General features: G+C 42.9%; 1 protein-coding gene and 1 pseudogene across 1 annotated transcript; one reads left to right on the top strand and one right to left on the bottom strand.

Moving 5' to 3' along the window:
- Positions 1-4,298: 4,298 nt before the first annotated feature.
- On the bottom strand, positions 4,299-12,295 carry LOC127677806 (disks large homolog 5-like). Its single transcript, XM_052172799.1, has 6 exons — positions 12,224-12,295; positions 9,105-9,252; positions 8,072-8,231; positions 5,972-6,115; positions 5,153-5,336; positions 4,299-4,442 (listed from the first exon to the last, which is right to left on the bottom strand). Exons 1-6 carry the CDS (start codon positions 12,293-12,295, stop codon positions 4,299-4,301), a joined length of 852 nt encoding a protein of 283 aa, XP_052028759.1.
- Positions 12,296-16,845: 4,550 nt separating this feature from the next.
- On the top strand, positions 16,846-18,065 carry LOC127677805 (guanine nucleotide-binding protein subunit alpha-12-like; annotated as a pseudogene).
- The last annotated feature ends 2,188 nt before the right edge of the window (positions 18,066-20,253 follow it).

Raw genomic sequence — 20,253 nt, 5'->3', positions numbered from 1 at the left:
TGGCCTTCCTATACTCAAAGGATAAGCAGGCTGAGAAAGAAATTAGGGAAATGACTCTCTTCACAATAGCCACAAACAGTATAAAGTATCTTGGGGTGACTCTTACCAAACATGTGAAAGACCTTTATGAAAAGAACTTCAAGACTCTGAAGAAGGAAATGGGAGAAGACCTCAAAAATGGGAAAACCTCCCGTGCTCATGGATCGGCAGAATCAATATAGTTAAAATGGCCATTTTGCCAAAAGCAATATATAGATTCAATGCAATACCCATCAAAATCCCAACTCAATTCTTCACAGAGTTAGAAAGAGCAATTAACTAATGAATTAGTTAATTCTGGAATAACAAAAAACTCAGGATAGCTAAAACTATTCTCAGCAACAAAAGAAATTCTGGGGGAATCAGTATCCCTGACCTCAAGAAATACTACAGGGCAATAGTGTTAAAAACTGCATAGTATTGGTACAGCGACAGGCAGGCGGATCAATGGAACAGGATTGAAGATCCAGAAATGAACCCACACACCTATGGCCACTTGATCCTCGACAAAGGGGCTGAAAACATCCAATGGAAAAAAGATAGCCTTTTCAACAAATGGTGCTGGTTCAACTGGAGGTCAGCATGCAGAAGAATGCGAATTGATCCATCCTTGTCTCCTTGTACTAAGCTCAAATCCAAATGGATCAAGGACCTCCACATAAAGCCAGATACTCTGAAGCTAATAGAAAAGAAACTGGGGAAGACCCTTGAGGACATCGGTACAGGGAGAAAGTTTCTGAACAGAACACCAATAGCGCATGCTCTAAGATCAAAAATTGACAAATGGGACCTCATAAAATTACAAAGTTTCTGTACGGCAAAGGACACCATCAAAAGGACAAATCGGCAACCAACAAATTGGGAAAAGATCTTCACCAATCCTACATCAGATAGAGGGCTTACATCCAATATATATAAAGAACTCAAGAAGTTAGACTCCAGAAAACCAAACAACCCTATTAAAAATGGGGTGCAGAGTTAAACAAAGAATTCTCACCTGAAGAACTTCGGATGGTAGAGAAGCATCTTAAAAAATGCTCAACTTCATTAGTCATTAGGGAAATGCAAATCAAAACAACCCTGAGATTTCTCTTCAGTTCCTTTATGGATGCATTCAGAGCTTTGAGTGTTCATCTTAGCACTGCATTCATTGTGTCCCATAAGTTTGGGGATGTTGTGTCTTCATCTTCATTAAATTCCGAAATGTTTTCTTATTTCTTCCTTGACCAAGTTATCATTGAATAGGGTATAGTTCAGCTTACATGTGTATGTGGGATTTCTGTTGTTTTTGTTGCCATTGAAGACCAGCCTTAGACTGTGGTAATCTAATAGGATACATGGAATTATTTCAATTTTCTCGTATCAGGTGTAGCTTGTTTTGTAATCGAGAGGATGGTCATATTTGGAGCAGGTACCATGAGGTGCTGAGAAGATATATTCTTCTGGTTTATGATAAAATATTCTTTTGATATATATTATAATATGGTCAATAACTGCTGTTAGTTTCATTCTGTATCTATTTAGTTTGGGTTTCCATGATCTGTCCAATGATGAGGATGTGGTGTTGAAGTCTCCCACTATTATTGTGTGAGATGCAATGCATGATTTGAGCTTTAGTAAAGTTTATTTTATGAATGTGGGTGCCTATTCATTTGTAACATAGATGTTCACCCAGGAAAACTTAGAGTTGCAGTTTGAGAAGCTGTGTTTTTGTCTTGCTTTAATCTGGTATTTTCTCAGTATGACATTTTTTAAATGGTGGTATATATACCTTGTGATATTAGATGCCTGTGATTTACATCTTTTGATTTTATAGGTGTGTATGTAAGAAGAGACTTTGAATTTTGGAGTTTTAACATTTTTGAACCTCTTATGATCTATGGGACCTCTGAGTTGGATTAAGAATATTTTCTGTTATGTTATGGATAGGTATGGCCACAATAGACTCATCCAGTTGATCAAGCTTATGTTAGCAGGGAGTGGAATGTGTGGTTTCAATAAGCTTGACCAAGGAAATATCACTGTTGAAAGTTGTGGCCTCCTAGGAGTAGTTGTGTGACAGTGGGATTGGTCTTTGAGACCCTCCATGTAGCTATAAACTAGATAGTCTTCTGTTTGCATGCAGAAGAAGACACAGCTCCTTCTCACAGCTCCTTCAGTGCCATACCATCTTGGACTCTGCTCTATTCTCAATGATGATAATGGACTAATGGACTGAACCTCGGAACCTGACACCCAGCCCCAATTAAATGTTGCCTTTTATAACAAAGTTGCTTTGGTCGTTGTGTCTTTTCACAGTAAAGGAAAACCTAACTAAGACACTGTGCTTTTTTTTATCCATATGAACAGAAGAAGGGCTCTATCAAGACCTGTAATTAATTGTGTTGGGATTTTGATAGGAATGTATTGTATCTGTAAGTTGCTTTCCCTCAGATGTCCATTTTCTCTATGGTAATCCTTGTTAACTCTGACCATGGGAGCTCGTTCCTTCTCTGATAATTTTTTCCAGATTTTTCTTTGTATGGTTCTCTTTGTTTCTACTTGATGGATTTCAGCCCTGAGTTTGATGATTTCCTGTCTTCTACTGCTCCTGGGTGAATTAACTTTTTTGTTCCAGGCCATTCAGGTGTGTCCTTAAGGTGCTAATGTATGCTCTCTCCAGTTTCTTTTTGGAGGCACTCAGGGCTATGGGTTTTCCTCTTAGCATTGCTTTCATTGTGCCCCATAATTTGGGTATGTTGTGCCTCTATTTTCTTTAAATTCTAAACAGTCTTTGATTTCTTTCTTTCTTCCTTGACCAAGGTGTCATTGAGTATTGTTCAGCGTCCCTGTGTATGTGGGCTTTCTGTTGTTTTTGTTGCTACTGAGGACAACTCTTACTCCATAGTGATCTGGTAGGAGGTATGGGATTATTTTTAATCTTCTTATATCTGTTGAGGTATGTCTTTTGACCAATTATATGGTCGATTTTGGAGAAAGTACCATGAGGTGCTGAGAAAAATATATATTCGTTTGCTTTAGGATAAAATGTTCTCTCTATATATATCTGTTAAATCCAATTGGTCCAAAACTTCAATTTGTTTCACTGTGTCCCTGTTTAGTTTCTGCTTTCCTGATCAGTTCATTGAGGAGAGTGGGGTGTTGAAGTCACCCACAACTATTGTATCAGGTGCAATGTGTAATTTGAGCTTTAGTAAAGATTCTTTGATGAATGAGGGTGCACTTGCATTAGGAACATACATTTGAAAATCTCGTCTTATAGGTCTTTCATTGCTTGCATAAACTTATACCAAGATGCAGTTTATTAATTCTGGGTACTGTATGTTGTGGCTTTCCTAATTTTTTTCAGCTTCTTTATCCTTTCAATAAAAACAACTACTGACTTTTTTAAATTCATTATGAATCAAGAGACTTTCCCTGTAGGTGTTTATCGGGTATAGTTCTTTTGTACATCTTTAGCAATCACTGAACTATTCTATCATATCATGTGTAAATAGCAATACTTTGACATTTCCCCTTAACTTTTGTATGCCCTTGATGTCATTTTGTTGTCTGATTGCTCTAGGTAGAAAATTCATGGGCTATATTAAATAGATAGGAGCTCCAGTCTCCATTCTAATAGAGTTCTATATTTTAGGAGTAGGAGAATACCTGACAGCATGGAGAGAGTATGGCAGTGATTACATCCCAAAGTGTGTATTCATGGGAGAAGCCACATTATTCATACAAAAGACCATTGTCTTGTATACCCTAGTTGGCTTTGAAATCAGTCTGTAGCCAGGCTTCCTGGAGCTTACCGAGATCCATCTGTGGTTGTGAGGTCTATGTCTACAGGATAGGACAGAAAACCTGAATAAGTAATATTGTCTCAAAAGTGAGGAGTTACAAATAAATTTTTATTCATCAGAAATACATTTCAAAAACAGGCTTTTAAAGATAATTACTATAAACAGTGAAAAGCATAAGGAAAAAAGCAATAACAATAATATATAATATCCAATAACATAACAAGTTCCAAAACAGCAAAAAACCAAACAGCAACCAAAACTCTAACAGTAAATTCTATGAACCAGAGTTCTCTCAGTACACTTTCAGCAACAGGGACATACAGTCTGTTTCTTCTCTGGGACATGTGGTGGCAGGGCAGTCACCTCAGTTCTCCCCCAAGGGGTGTTGTTTGTACAGGAAAGGGAATAAATTCCTGAATTGATTGGCTCACTGGCTAGGTAGTTAGTGCCTATTCAACCTGAGGAGTTCAATTATGTGGTAGAAGACTCATCCAAGGAATTTTGTGGCTGTTGAGGATGGAGCTCAGCAGGGTCTTCCTGAAGTGGCAACTCATTCTGCAGGAAGCCCTCTTCCTGGGCTGTGGAAATTTCAGCTCTTGCTACACTCTCTGCATCCTAGAAGACGAATGCAGTTATTAAGACAGAGGCTTATTGGGAACCTAAATGTCAGCTGTCAGGCTGCTGCCTTTCAACATCTCAACAGGAATGTTATCATTGATCTTTTAACTGACACCATTGCTGTTACAACTGAAGGCACAGCAAAATATCCAGCAACATTAACTTATTACATGGGCTGACAAGCTGCTACTCATTTTTATCAGGGCACACCAAGAAATGGGCAATTGGAAGAGACTTCACTGGGTTACAGGAGGAAAGGAAAATGCCACATGCCACACAGATCAAAGACAAGGAGAATAACATATTTCTTATTAGTGTTTGAATTTTAACACTTCAAGTTGCTTCCCACTTGGGAAGTCACATGACCCTTGCGTGACCTCTGTCACAGGACCCAGATCTTACCCAAAGGTCTGCAAAGCAGCCCATGTATCATGAGCAGGTGTAGGAATGCTGCATGATATTGATCTATCACCCTTACTGGTCTTTAGAATAAAGAGGAGTAGAAAGGTATACTTGCCATATTTCAGCTTATCTCAAGAGGTTCACAACCCAGAATGTGCATAGCCCTAGCAATGACCAACTACATTCCATGAGGTGGGTGGCTGCTTGGGACTGTGCATTAGAATGGTGCAGTGTGAAAGCAAAGATGGATGCAGTGGGAAAATGTTATCAGTCAGTATAAGCCATGCTGATCTGCTTGTATCTACCTGATGTTGTTGGCCCTGGAGGATGCTGGTCTTGTCCTGTTCATCTTTAACATTCAGGTTCAAGTCAATCAGGTATTGCTGAATGATGGTCCAATCAGCATGTACTTTCTTGTTCTCCTGCTTCAGTGTAACCAATCTCTTATTCATAATGTTCTTCTGCATCAGGAGCCGGCTGTGCAGGTTGCTAGAGACACAATATTCATGGTAAGATCCTGCAGGCTCCTCCTCCCATTCCTACATCAAGGTCCTATTAACCCCAGTAGGACCTAGGTTCCCAGGAATACCTAATGCAATACTTCTCAATACATTCTTGAGAGGTACACAAACAGCAAATAGCAACTTGAGGGAAGAAATAAATGATTGCTGCAGCCCAAACACCAATAAGGTTGCATGTCTCTCCAAAGAACAAGGTATCTGAAAGTATCCATGACAGCCCAATGCATTTCAGCAACATCAATTAGTAGGTGGCAGATACCTTCAATGCAGTCAGAAGATTCAAGAGGAGGGCATTGTATCCATTTGTTAGATCACATTTAGCTCTGTAAAACCATCCCTGAGCCCCAGAGACCTAGAACTATACCATAACCCTCTCATGATCTGAATCACTCTTCTAATGAGAGGCTCCTGATGATGCCTGGACAATGTTAGGATGAGTAACAGTCTCTTACAGACTTTGAAACTGACAGGAGAAGTCCCAAGGCACAGTGATGGCTAAAAGGCAGAAGGGATAGAGTCAGACCTGCAGACTCTGCAGTCCAGGAACAAAGGAAGTCAGAAATGGCCATTGCACACCTGGTGACCTCCATGAACAGTACTTACCGATAGAAGTTAATCTCTTTCTTGAGATCCTGGAAGGTCTGTTTGGCCTCAATGTTCTCCTTCTCTAAGGTGTGTAGAAATGTCATAATCTCCTTCTCCTTTAACTTTAATTTTTCATATAACGGATTTGGTGTGTAGTATGGCCTGTCCCCAGGAAGATAGAACTCCATGAACATGTGCTTTTTTTAAAACACCTTTTCCGAAACCAAGACAAGTACACATCTAAGTATTTTATTTATTTATTTATTTATTTATTTATTTATTTATTTATTTATTTATTCATTTATATTTATATATTTTTTTGTATTTTTGAGACAAGTTTTCTCTGTGTAGCCCTGGCTGTCCTGCAACTCACTGTGTAGAAAAGGCTGGCCTCAAACTCAGAAATCCATCTGCCACTGCCTCCCAAATGCTGGGAATACAGGTGTGTGCTACCATGGCCTGGCTGAAAATGTGTTTCTTTTTTTTTTTTTATTCGATATATTTTTTATTTACATTTCAAATGATTTCCCCTTTTCTGGATTACCACTCCTCAAAACTCCCACAAGCCCTCTTTCCTCCCCCTACTCCCTCATCCACCCCTTCCCACTTCCCTGTTCTGGTATTGCCCCATACTGCTACTGTTTCCATAACCAGGGGCCTCCCCTCTGTTCTAAGAACACATGAACACAGACTGGGTCTTGTACTCCCAGCACAGGAAGGTCAATTCCTGGATTCTACATGCTGGGATCTTTTTTCATCTTTGGAAACTTTTTATCCTTTCCCAAGGACAGCATAAGCTATGTATCCAGATGGAGGGTGCCCTGGCTCCCTGTGTTTACTCATTAGCTCTGGAGGGGCAGTCTAGCCCCTTGTGCCCTCAATAGCCTAGGCCACAGGTCGTTGCCAACTAGACACCTGTGATTATATTTTCCCTGTTTTGACAACAGGGACTATAATTCTATGATAACTAACACTTCAGAGGCAGACATTACACATAATTCTTGAGATGAGACCAGACATATCCAATGCTTTATAATCTGCCCAAGAGGTGCAACTGTTTACATAAATGTTCCCATAAAGAGAAGGAACAGTGCTATTTAAAGTGGGGGCTCCCAGACATCAGGACTCACATCACCTTGAAACTGTATGTAAATCCTCAGTCCAATACACAGACCACAAGATTCCAAAGTGTGGAGGTAAATATAAAGATACAAAACAGAAGCACTTGTATGCACACCTGGAAGCAAACAGACTCATAGACTGGCACACATACATTAGGAGAAAAGGACACAGAGCAAAAGAATGAGAAATAAAGACAGAGACAGAACTAGAGAGAACAGAATGAGAATCAGCAGAAATGTATGCAACATTACTGTCTCAGAGTACCCTGGATGTCACAGATCCCTGAATTTAAAAGAGTAGAGAGAAATATAAGCATGCAAAAAATTAATTCACAAGAGACACCACAATCATGTGCACACACACATGCATACACACAGAAACAGATATACACATATGTGTATACACATGTAAGGGAAAAAAGAGACAGAGTAACAGAAAGAGAGAGAGAGTGAATCAGAGACAGAAGCAGAGAGAACACGAGATTCAGAAGAAATGCATGCAACACTACTGTCTCAGAGTATAAGTCACTCAGAGAAAGAGGAACAGGCAGAGCCTCAGGCATCTAGTCAAGCACTGAGAAGAACAATGTGGGACCACGCCCTCCCATTTGCATCTAGCAGTTTACAGCACTCAGTCACCTGCCAGTCCAGTACAAACACTCACCACAAAATCTCAGCTCCTAGAACCTCAGAAAAGCACCTCCTTTCAAGGGCTTTCCAAAAGCACTCTGGGAACTTACTGACCATTGCCTCTATCCCTGAATTCTTCACTCAGACCAAAAGTCCGACTTTTGACCTGGAGGAAGCAGAAGAGTCCATTTCCCATCTTACTCCTGACCAAGCTTCAGGTTCTGCCTCTCCTCTAAGAAGTATTTAGGGACATGAAGTTTGACCCAGGGATATTATGAAGATACACCTTCCTATGATCAACCGCCTTAAAAAGACAAGTGTGGCATTGACTCCAGATGAACACCACAGCATTTGGAGCAATGCGTACCTCTTGTTCATGGCTCCCTCTGTGACATAGATCAAGCGATCTCTCAGCTCATTTCTCTCTTGTGTAACGAGCTGCAGCTCTCTGGCCAGCCTCTCCTCTTCCTCCTTGGCCTGCTTCTTGCTTAGGACAGTTACAGGGGATGATGTCTGCCTGCCAGCCCCTGTAGGTAAAAGAACACAAGTGAACTTACATTTGTGGAATGCATAGAGTGTAGACAGTCTACTCTGAGGCCTACAAAGTAGACCACAGGCCTAGAACCCAGTGACATCACACAGAGTTTCCTCCAGGCTTTAGATGCATGCTCAGTGGATCTCAGTTCTCCCATCACTCTATAGAGACTAGGAGATGTAAGCAGCCATGTGTGTCCTCTGTCTCCCTATGCATTCTTATGATGACCACAGAGATGGCTTCTCCTGGCTTATTACCAAATGCACAGAATGCAACTTGTCCTCAGAGTCCTCAGTCCTCTGGTTTCCCAAGTCACACTATAAATTCACTATTCACAAGTACTTGAGTGCTGTATGATGTTCAGATCTCCTACCCTGTTACTCTAGGCCCAGGAAATGGCCTTAAAACATCCTGCAGGGGGAGAACACACTGATTTATTTCTATTGAAACAACAAGTACTCCAGAAGTGGCCACAGGATGGCATCTCTGCTGGGTTTATCAACTCTGATAGGTCTTTGGTTACAGTACAGTTATTCCTGCCATCCACAACCAGTGGGAAAGCTAAGGTGGGAACTTTGAGGGGGAGGAATTAAGAGTAGTTCTGAGAACAAGAGGTTATCAGCAGGGGCACAAATCTCTCCCTGGTACTATTGTCAGAGAAGCTGAAGCTAGAAGCATGGTAGTGAAGGCAGTGATGCCCTTCCCTAAATTGGTATAGATTAGATCCACTGTGACTCCTGATGCTCTCATTCTGTCCCCAAGTAACAACCACAATACTCAGTGAAAGTGAAGAATTGGAATTTGCTAGAAAGGCCAGCTCGGGCCACCCTGCCAGGAAGCTCAATATCCACTTCCCAGTACTTACTCCACATTCTCCAAGACCACCTCCTTTGTCCTTCATTACTCTCAGATGAAAGGCAAGCTTCCTTCCTCCTCTCTCTTGTCTCTCTCTCATCCACATTGGTTCTCCGAAAAAGTTTTCTGATTCGGGCAACCATGTCTATCAGTGTATCCTAGAACCTCAAAACCTCAGTGTATCCTCTAGACACTGACTGAGAAACCTCAATGCTCTGCTGTTGCTACAACACTGGTGACATCACAGCTCATGCCAAGACCTCTCTGGAAAATTATAGAATGTTCAAGAAGGGACTGCTGATATCATGGATTACAGCCTTTAGCTCCCTGCTAATATTCTCCTTGTACTTAACAGGAAGCTGAGGTGCTCTTTCCTGAAGACTCTCCTGGGGCATAGCCACTGAGCTCATCTTCCTTCCAAGGCCATGGTTTACTCTGGGATTAATTGCCATCACCTCAGTAATCCCTGTGTTTCTAACTGAGGGTTTCCTTTTCAAACCCTTCTCAGAAATATCTCATCCTATCTCAAATTTTCCTCAGTCAGCAATATGAACCTTTAAATGTACTGAGAAATAACTCCAGTTCTTAAGTGCAATCAAAAGTTCTCCTGTCTTTGGTACAGGTGCATGAAATTACATCCAGGCAGAGCCTGCAGGGCAGGTTAATATGTGGATGTGTGTTAGGGGCCTCATTCAAGATATCTTGTGCTTAGCTTTTTTAAAGCTGCCCCAAGATGACTTAACAGAGAGAGAGAGAGAGACAGAAGAGAGAGAGACAGAGACAGAGACAGAGACAGAGTTGCAGTCCTCATGGTTCTGGCAAGAGTCTGGAGATCAGTTGACAGAGGAAAGTAAAATATTGGAGCCACCAATGGAAAGGCCCTCAGGCAGAGTCTCATTTCTGCAGCAGTGTCACCAAAGGGGGATTGCTTATTGCCCTCTATAATCTATAAAATGATATTATGTCAAAACAAAATAAAATAGTCAAAATTGGTAAGGGTGTATGAAAATGTAATAGATGTATGTTAGTGCACAGAGCAAGGGCCTAACACCTTGTGCTTGGGTTCATGATTGGCCCCACAAACCAGAAAAACACCTTTCTCAAATAAATAGGGATGGATTAATGAATGTAGAAGATAATACTGATTGAACAGGACCACATATCAGATTTTGGGAGCTGAGCCATGGCTACAAATATCTATATTCATCAACTTCTAAAGCAAAAAACAAAAACAAACAAACAAACAAATAGAAAACCCAAATTACATGTAGCTTCTATGAAGTTGTAGGAAGTATCCAGTGCTCATTTCTGATTAGGTCATTTTAGATATAAGAGTGTCTATTGACCATTAATTTGATGGGTCCTATGTAAATTTTGTTGAACATTATAAGTTTAACAAATATCATAAATAACATAAGAGTATGTGTCAACATGACCTTCCTCTGAGACAAGTTACTTTTCTGTGTCAGTGATTTGGCAGGCACATTATAGCAGCAATCTGAACTAGGGAGCAGACATAGAACAAAATGTCTGTAGCTACATGAGTGGGTACACACCTCAGCATTAGAAAACCCAGGTCTCTGTCAGTGACTAGTCCTGTCCTACCATTCCTAGGAGCCCCACTTGTAAGCCTAACAACAGTAAAGTGGAAGCAGGATTATCTGAGGTGAAGGTTAGCCTGGGAGGCCAGGTAGAGGATGAAATGGAATTTTTAAGACTTGGTTTCAGAGAAAAACACCGAAACACACCCTCCATTCAAGGCCTCACCTACCAATCTTTGTCTATTTCAATGAATTTACCATTTTCTCTCTGCAAGTGTTTCTAGCTGGGAAGATGGAGAAGGGGAAATGTTCTTTCTTTTCTTAGGAATTTTTTCTCTCTTTCCCTGGGTTCACATTAAGAAATGAAGAAGGTTTATGGGACATATTGTGAGGGGGGATCTGGAAAAGGGGAAATCATTTGGAATGTAAACAAAGAATATAGAAAATAAAAATATTTAAAAAAAGAAATAATGAGAGTGGGTATCACCATCTGGACAACTGAGTATTATCCACTGCTGCTAGCATGATACAGTGCCAGTTACAATCTGTAGCTTTCCTGAGTGCCACTGCCACATCACCACATCAAGTGCTGAGGCCAAAACCCAGTGAACTTTTCGAGGGACTTGACAGACACCATCAGAGATACTACACTTCCTTGCCCTGAGAGTAAATCCAGCAAACACAATGTGAACTTAGTGGGATATTTAACTAGACATGTTTGTCCCACCTCCACATTTCTGCATTCAATCCAGGGCAGAGTCCATGAACCTCTCTCCTAGCTTTATCTTGATGTACTTCCCTAGTGCCCACATATTTTATAGATTTGGGTGTAGTCAAGCAATTGCTGCCCTCAGTAAGATGTGAAGAGTATCAATGTCAAGTGGCCACGCTGTATTTGCTTCTACACGTACATTGTTGAAAATGGAGCATAAGTGAGGAGTGGGACACCAGCACTGATTCCTGACCTTTGTGTGCCTAGACTGGTTTACAGGGAAGTTGGAAGGACAGTTTGGAATACCCTGCAGGGACAGAGTGAGGTGCAATTGTCACTGAGAATGCTGAGCAACACTGCTCAGGCACCTCCTTTCAGGTAACAAACATCTTTTCTGTTCTACTTCTAAGGAGCTACTTTTGAGGTCACAGAACTTGTCTAAACATGATAAGGTCATGCAGAAATTTTTCATAAGGATACATTTTTTTCTGATAATTTTTTGTGCCATAGCATAACTGTAGCCAATTTGTCACTTGCTAGCCATCTATTTCATACTGTTGTTGTAACATACCTACATGACCTTCATGTAAAACAAAAGAAAAAAATCTTGATTCAGACCAGGGTCATGCTTTCCATTTTCTATGTTATGTACTGCATGTTTTAAGGATTTTAATCAGGAAATTTCACATCTATATCCTTTACCTAGTACCCATCAAATTCAAGGTCAATATGCATTATTAAGTCTAAAATGGCTTGAGTCAGGGCCCTTTGCTTGTATGATGGTGCTCCCCGACCCACGCACCTTCTCCTCCCCTACTGCTTCAGCACTCCACTCCACTGGGGCATCAATCGTCCATGGGACTAAGGGCCTCCCACCTGTTGAGACAAGGCCATTCCATGCTGCAATGTCTCCTGCTCAGATTTGAGCTGTTGCCATCGTTGGTCCATCATGAGGTGTGTATTCATCAAACCATCCCTGTTTAACTTAATTCACTGTTCCTGTGGTTTGTTGGGTGACCCCTAGACACCAACTCTTCCCTTCAGCATCCCCTAGGACAATGAGCCAAGATCAGGAATGGTGATATCTTGGCCTAAAATATGTGACAAAAGGAATTGATAATTTATCCCTTGTGATAAGGATCAAGAGTCTCCTTGGTGCTCTTTTTGTCCTTGTTGGTCATGTGCAACAGCTTCAAGAGTCCAGTTCTGGTTTTCTTTTAGGATCATGGTGTTCCCATCATGATTTCTACAGCAGAGAGAACATTGTTTACTTATGTTGCAGTGTATTCATTATCATTGTAAAGCCCAAGATTGTGTTATTTACAGAATAAATTTTGTATGGTGTAGCTCAGACCTAGCATAGATTTTTAATCTAAGAGCTTTCTGTTTACTGTAAACAAGTACTTTATTGTCCTTTGGCTTAGCCCAAGTACACACCTTTATTGCAAGGCAAAAGAATGTCAACTCCAGGGCAAGAGGCAGATCAAGGAACCAGTTGAAATGGAATCAATATAACTAAACAAAAGGAAGTTATTTAGGTTGAAAGATATTTAAAACAGTGTGGAGAGGGATAAAGAATGCTTTCCTTCTGGGAGGTCAGCAGGTAGCAAAGTCAGCTGAGGGCTTTCCCTGACTCTCTGACCTGGCAGGTTTTCACCCCAGCATCTGGCTCCTGAGTCTTCATTGTTAAAATTAAATGGCTGGCATATGTGTATTGTTTTAAATGTATTTATTAATCATTCCATTGAATAGATCTCAAATGATATACCACTTCCTGGTTCTTCCTCCAACAACCCCTTAAACCACATCTTCCCTTTCCCCCTGCCCTTTGCCTGTATGAGGGCACTCCACCACTCCCCCTTTCCTGCCTTACAGATTTAGCATCCCACTACCCTGGGGCCTCAATCCTCCATATAAAGCCAGACACTCTGAAGCTAATAGAAAAGACACTCGGGAAGACCCTTGAGGACATCGGTACAGGAGGAAAGTTCCTGAACAGAACACCAATAGCTTATGCTCTAAGATCAAGAATTTACAAATGGGACCTCACAAAATTTTAAAGTTTCTGTAAAGCAAAGGACACCATCAAAAGGACAAATCGGCAACCAACAAATTGGGAAAAGATCTTCACCAACTCTACATCAGATAGAGGGCTAATATCCAATATATACAAAGAACTCAAGAAGTTAGACCCCAGAAAACCAGATAACCCTATTTAAAAATGGGGTACAGAGTTAAACAAAGAATTCTCACCTGAAGAACTTCAGATGGCAGAGAAACTCAACTTCACTAGTCATCAGGGAAATGCAAATCAAAACAAACCTGAGATTTCACCTTACACCAGTCACAATGGCTAAGATTAAAAACTCAGGAGACAGCAGATGTTGGCGAGGATGTGGAGAAAGAGGAACACTCCTCCACTGCTGGTGGGGTTGCAAATTAGTACAACCACTCTGGAAATCATTCTGGCAGTCCCTCAGAAAACTGGGCATGTCACTTCTGAAAGATCCTGCTATACCACTCCTGGGCATATACCCAGAGGATTCCCCAGCATGTAATAAGGATATATGTTCCACTATGTTCATAGCAGCCCTATTTATAATAGCCAGAAGCTGGAAAGAACACAGGTATTCCTCAACAGAAGAATGGATGCAAAAAATGTGGTATATCTACACAATGGAGTACTATTCAGCCATTAGAAACAATGAATTCATGAAATTCTTAGGCAAATGGATGGAGCTAGAGAGCATCATACTAAGTGAGGTAACCCAGTCTCAAAGGATCAATCATGGTATGCACTCACTAATAAGTGGATATTAGCTTGGAAAACTGGAATATGCAAAACATAATCCACACTTCAAATGAGGTACAAGAAGAACGGAGGAGTGGCCCCTAGTTCTGGAAAGACCCAGTGTAGCAGTATAAGACAAAACCAGAACAGGGAAGTGGGAAAGGATGGGTGGGAGAACAGAGGGAGGGAAGGGGGCTTATGTGACTTTTGGGGCGTGGGGAACCAGAAAAGGGGAAATCATTTGAAATGTAAATAAAAAATATATTGAATAAAATTTAAAAAAAAAAGAACTACAGGCAAAAAAAAAAATCCTCCACAGGTCTCTGGGCCTCTCCTCCCATTTCTGTCAGGCAGGGCCATCCTCTGCTACTACGTATCTGGAGATAAAGATCCCTCCCTATACACTCTTCTGTTTATGGTCTACTCACTGGGAACATTGGGTGATCCTGGCAATAGATGTTGTTCTTCCAGTGAGGTTGCAATTCCCCTTGACCCTTCAGCTTTTCCCCTAACTTCCCCACCAGTTTTCCAGACCTCAGTCTAATGGGTGGCACCAAGGGTAAGTTGCTGCCGGACTTCCCTAAGAACCTTCACAAGAGGTTCCTGTCTGCAAACATCTTTTGACCACACCATCAGTGTCTGGTTTGGTGTCTGCAATTATGATGGATTCCCAGGTAGGGCAGTCCCTGGATGTCCCTTCCTTCTGTCTCTGCTCCATTTGTTGTCCCTGTTCTTCCTTTGCTGAGGAACATTTATGGCTTAAAATTTCAAAATGAGTGTGTGGCATCATCCCTTTAAGGAGGGGGGGTCACAGGGTTGTTTAAGTGTGTGGAGGTGTACCTATCCCCTGGAGGTGGTCTCTACAGGTTCTATTTTCCCCTTCTCTGCACATTTGGGCTAAAGTCCTCCCCCTTGTGTCCTAGGAACCTCACGTTTCCCTGGTGTCTGGGTCCCTCACGTGGCTAACCCAGTTCCTCATCCCCCCCTGCTACACATTTTTGTTCCATTTCCAGACACTCTTTACTTCTCCCCTATCCTCTCCAGTACCTAATACTGCCCCTTATTTCCTCCCTCACCTCTCTCTCTCCCAGGTCTCCTCTACCTCCATCCCCCACAATCATCCTGTTACCCCCTCAATGCAGGACTGAAGCATCCATGCTCTGGTCTCCCTTCCTTCTAAGGTCCATAGTGTCTGTGGGGTGTATCATGGACATTGTGAACTTTAGGGCAAATATCAGCTTTTCAGGAGACACATACCATGTGTGTTCCTTTGTGTGGGTTACCTCACTCAGGATATTTTCTAGATCGTCCATTTGCCTAGAAATTGTATGAAGTCATTGGTTTTTTAATTGCTTAGTAGTAATCCATTCTGTAACCATACTTTTTGTATCCATTCTTCCATAGAGGGACATCTGGGTTTTTTCTGGCTTCTGATTATTATCAATAAGGCTGCTATGAACATAGTGGAATATGTGTCCTTTTTATATGTCAGAACATTTTTGGATGTTTGCCCAGAAGTGATATAGCTGGGTCTACAGGTAAAACCATTTCCAATTTTCGTTGGAAGCGCCAGATTGATTTCTTCTTATTCAGAAGTAGAATCCACTGTCAACTTTGGAAGCATCCTTGTGATTTAAGAAGCATGTGTATGCTGCTCAGGAGGAACTAGTGGGAAAGATTACTAGGATGTGCAATACTAGAAACCTGTTTTAGTTGGCCTTAAGCTGTGCACATGATCACACCTCTGTGCATCAGGCTTTTATCTGAGAGCTTCTTTCTCTGACAGCTCTCGAACTATTCTATTGGAGACTTGCATCTCTGACTGGAACCCTCAGATGCACATCCTAGGATGCCAGGGTATTACAGTCCACATCTACAGATGGCCTTCATCCTCCCTGGATGAAGCCTGTCCTAAAGTACTGGGATTACACTTCATCAGGGTGGATTTGGAACAGGAGCAACTTCCTGACTGATGGTTTCCTCCCATAGAATCTTTAAAAATAGAGTTGCTTCCTATTTGTCAGTTTTTGTGTCTTTTTTTTTAATTGGATGAAAATACATAGGATACATTTTTTCAAGACTCACTTTGTGAATTTATATTTTTGTGTTGTTAACAGGAGACAGCTTTTTTACATATTCTAATTAGAGACATCTTAGAATGCTTCAATTTTTCCCCCTAACAATATAGCATACAGCAATGTCTGGCCCTTATCTCTTAAAGGACACAAAAGTGCTTTAGCAAACTGCAGGAATAAATGAGGAATATTGTGTTTATGGGACAACAAATTATTGACCATAAATAATATATTCTCATCATTATCTATTTGAGACAAACCCTGAAGGGCCCAGAATTGAATTTGAAAAGTTAGTCTTCGCCTTCCCCTCCGCCCCTCAGCTGGCCAGGCGAGGGAAAGCCTCTGGGCAGCAGGGGTGAATGTGGACACAGCCTGAGGGAGAGGCGGGCAGGGCAGAGTGTGATCAGGGAGAGCCATGCCAGCTGAGGGGTGTCCATGGCGTGAGGCCCCCAGTAGGACGCGGCTGAGGCCTGAGGAAGGCCATGTCTGGGTGGTGCAGACCCTCAGTCACTGCTGGCTGCCCTTAGAGGCCTTAGACTGGGAGTGCAGGGCAGGCACAGTGCATGACTCAAGCACAAGGCCAGGTGGCACAGCTGAGCAGCTGAGATGTCAATGCTGAGCTGGGGCGGCTGGTCAGGATCCTGCTGCTGGGTGCAGGCTAGAGCGGCAAGTCGACCTTTCTCAAGCAGATGTGTATCAACCATGGCCCGGAGCTGGAACAGAAGGCGCTGCTGGAGTTCCTCTACACCATCCATCTTCAACAACTTCCTTAAGATTTCTTTGATCTCTGCAGTTCCCCAACTGAGGCTTCCCTCTCAGAAGATTCTAGCTGTGGTCCTGAGACTCGAGACCCTCATGCCAGAACAGACAAGGAGGTATGCACTGGCTTCAAACTTAATGGCGAGGCCCAAGGCTGCTTATAGACCCTCGGGACAAGCTCAGCATTCCCTGGCAGCACTCCAAGAAGGAGAAGCAGGGATGTTTCTGATGGCCTTGAGAACAAGGCAGGCCTGCCTGTGGAGCCTGCTACCTTCCAGCTCCTTGTGCCAGTGCTGCGTGCACTCTGGAGAGACTCGGGGATCAGGGAAGCCATCAGCCGCAGAAGCGAGTTACAGCTGGGTGAATCAGTGAAGTACTTCCTGGATAACTTAGATTGGATTTGCCAACTGAACTACTTCCCCAGTAAACAAGACATCCTGCTGGCTAGAAAGGCCACCAAGGGAATCATTGAACTTGACTTTATTATAAAGAAAATCTCATTTAAGATGATGGATGTGGGCGGCCAGAGGTTGCAGCACCAGAAGTGTTTCCAGTGTTTTCATGGGATCACATCGATCCTGTTCATGGACTCCTCGAGTGACTACGACCAGGTCCTCATGGAGGACAGGTGCACCATCCTGCTGATGGAGTCCATGAACCTCTTTGAGACCATTGTCAACAACAAGCTCTTCTTCAATGTCTCTTCATCCTCTTCCTCAACAAGATGGACCTCCTGATGGAGAAGGTGAAGTCAGTGAGTATTAAGAAGCCCTTTCCAGATTTCAAGGGTGACCCCCTCAGGGCTGGAAGATGTCCAGCACTACCTAGTACAGTGCTTTGACAGGAAGCACAGGAACTAATCAAGCCCCCGTTCCACCACTTCACCACTACCATAGACACCTGTCACCTGCATGGACCTGCAGTGGGCGAATCAAATCCACACCATCCAATCAACACCTGGCCCAAGAATGCTGGACTACCAGCCACACCAGCGAACTCCAGGCAAGAGGACATTGGAGTGTCAGTGCTAGTTACTGAATCCCGAACTGTGAAACTACTGAATCCAAGCCATCATTCTGGTGTTGATCTGTAAAACCTGAGAACACAGCTTTCTCCCTCCCTCTAGAAACTCCTCCTTGCTGACACAACTTAACCAGGGTTCAGGTGTTTACAGACACACACCTGTGCTCCCATTAATGACAGAAACACAACCCCAGCTGGTCTGTCTTGCAGACGACTCTTCCCTCTGACATTCAGGTCCTCACTGAGACACACTAAGTCGGAAGCTTGGCCTCACATTAAGCTGTAGAGGGGCAAACGATGCAGCTAAACTCAGAGTGGCCAAGCTCAGTCCTCAGAGCCACCTCCCAAAGTGTACACACTGCCTTTAAGACCATTCCAATGCCTTCTGAGTCTCTGTGCTCAGGCATATCAGGATGAGCAAAGAGGTTGGGTCAGGGGTTCACTCTCCCTACTGTAGAGAACAGGTGGGAGCTGTGACCCTGCCTTAGTGCACCGGCAGCCACTCTCCATGGCTCCATACCCAGCGTGCCGTGGTGTGGGAAGGTGGCCTCTGAAGCAGCTCTGGCCAGCCTGTGCACACATAGTGGTGCTCTCTACTCCTTCTCCTGTCCCTCCACTGCCCATGGCAAAAATGCATAACCAAGTGCCTTGTAGGTTGTCTTACTTGATGGTGGCCTGTAGTGTCCCCTGTCCGGGGCTCTGAAAGTGGCCAGAGATGCTCTGTAGGTCTAGCGCATCTTCAGTCTTGTCCTCCTCCTCCTCCTCCTCCTCCTCCTCCTCCTCCTCCTCCTCCTCCTCCTCCTCCTCCTCCTCCTCCTCCTTCTTCTTCTTTTTTGGTTTTTTGGAGACAGATTTTCTCTGTATAGCCTTGGCTGTCCTGGAACTCACTCTGTAGACCAGGCTGGCCTTGAACTCAGAAATCCACCTGCCTCTGCCTCCCAAAGTGTTGGGATTACAGGTGTGTGCCACCACCAGCTGTCCCCAGTCTTGGCTTCTTGGTGGGCCCCAGCCACTCACCGTTCAGGAGCAGCCCTGGGCTCTGCACACCATCCTCACCATTGCATTCACACAGCATGCTCTGCTCACAGAGTGTCTGGCAAGCTGCTTTCTGTCACTGTGCACACAAAGCCAGTTGGCACCATTCTAGCCCTGGCCCATGAGTGTGCAGAAGGCCATCCTGCCTGCTTCATAAGTCATCATAAGCAGAGGGGATGTGGCCAGGTTAGTATGAGGGACCAGCAACCTTTGGGTATTTCGGGCCCACACACAGGGAGCAGCCCTCACCAGGTGCCCCTTGTATCTCTCAGTGCTGAGACTCCAAACAGACACAATCTGTCCAGCTGCTGCTGGGCCACTGGGACCTAGTTAAGTGTGGGGTTGCCAGGGAGAGCGCTGTCCTCTGATAGCCTGCACATATGTACCAATCTCTGAAAGCCGGCAGCATGTGAGTAGCAAGATGTGAACCTCAGCTGAGCAGAACGCAGGTGAATGGGCAGAGGCCACCACCCCTGGAGCTGAGCCTGACAGTCCTCTCTGGCAGGACACCCCGCTCTGTGATCTGTGAAGTGGTACAATAGGAAGACAAGGTCATTTACATGTTTCTACATGTGGATTGTAGTCAGGTTTTCTCCCAGACCTTAGGATTTTGTATTATTATTATTATTTTAATTTTAATTTCACTGTTACCCTTCACTATTGTCCTTTTTGTTGCAGTGTTGGAAAAGCAGAAGTTATTTGTGCCTCATCTATTACTACAAAAAATTAAATAAATGTGGCAATAAATGTCCTAAAAAGAAAAAATGAAAAATAAAAAAAGAAAAAAATTAAAAAAAAAGAAAATCTAGTCTTTATGTTACATACAAATTGATGCAACAATTGGTGCTCTCTGGTAAATAAAGATAAATATGACGTATCACTGCCCTCTAGTGGCCACGTTGTGTCAACTACACCATTTGAGGCTGCCCTGAACCTCAGCTTTGATCCCAGACACTGTAAATAGTTAAGCAAGCCTGGAATGGGGTGAGTCTGTTCTTCCTGCTTTAGGAGCCAATCAGAGGTTACCAACGAGAGCCAATGAGAAACTGTCAAGCAGATGCTAGTGCTTAGACACTATCCTTTCAACTTTGTTTCATCTTGATGAAAGAATGTGATCTGAGTGGTGAATTGCTTTGGAATTTATTGAAACTTCCTTTGTCACAGTTCTGTGGTCACTTGATGAATGTACTATTTTCTTTTTTGTATTCGTGTGTGAATCTTTC

This window comes from Apodemus sylvaticus, chromosome 2, assembly GCF_947179515.1.
Source record: "Apodemus sylvaticus chromosome 2, mApoSyl1.1, whole genome shotgun sequence".
Taxonomy (NCBI): Eukaryota; Metazoa; Chordata; class Mammalia; order Rodentia; family Muridae; genus Apodemus; species Apodemus sylvaticus.
This window is presented reverse-complemented; position numbering and strand designations above follow the sequence as displayed.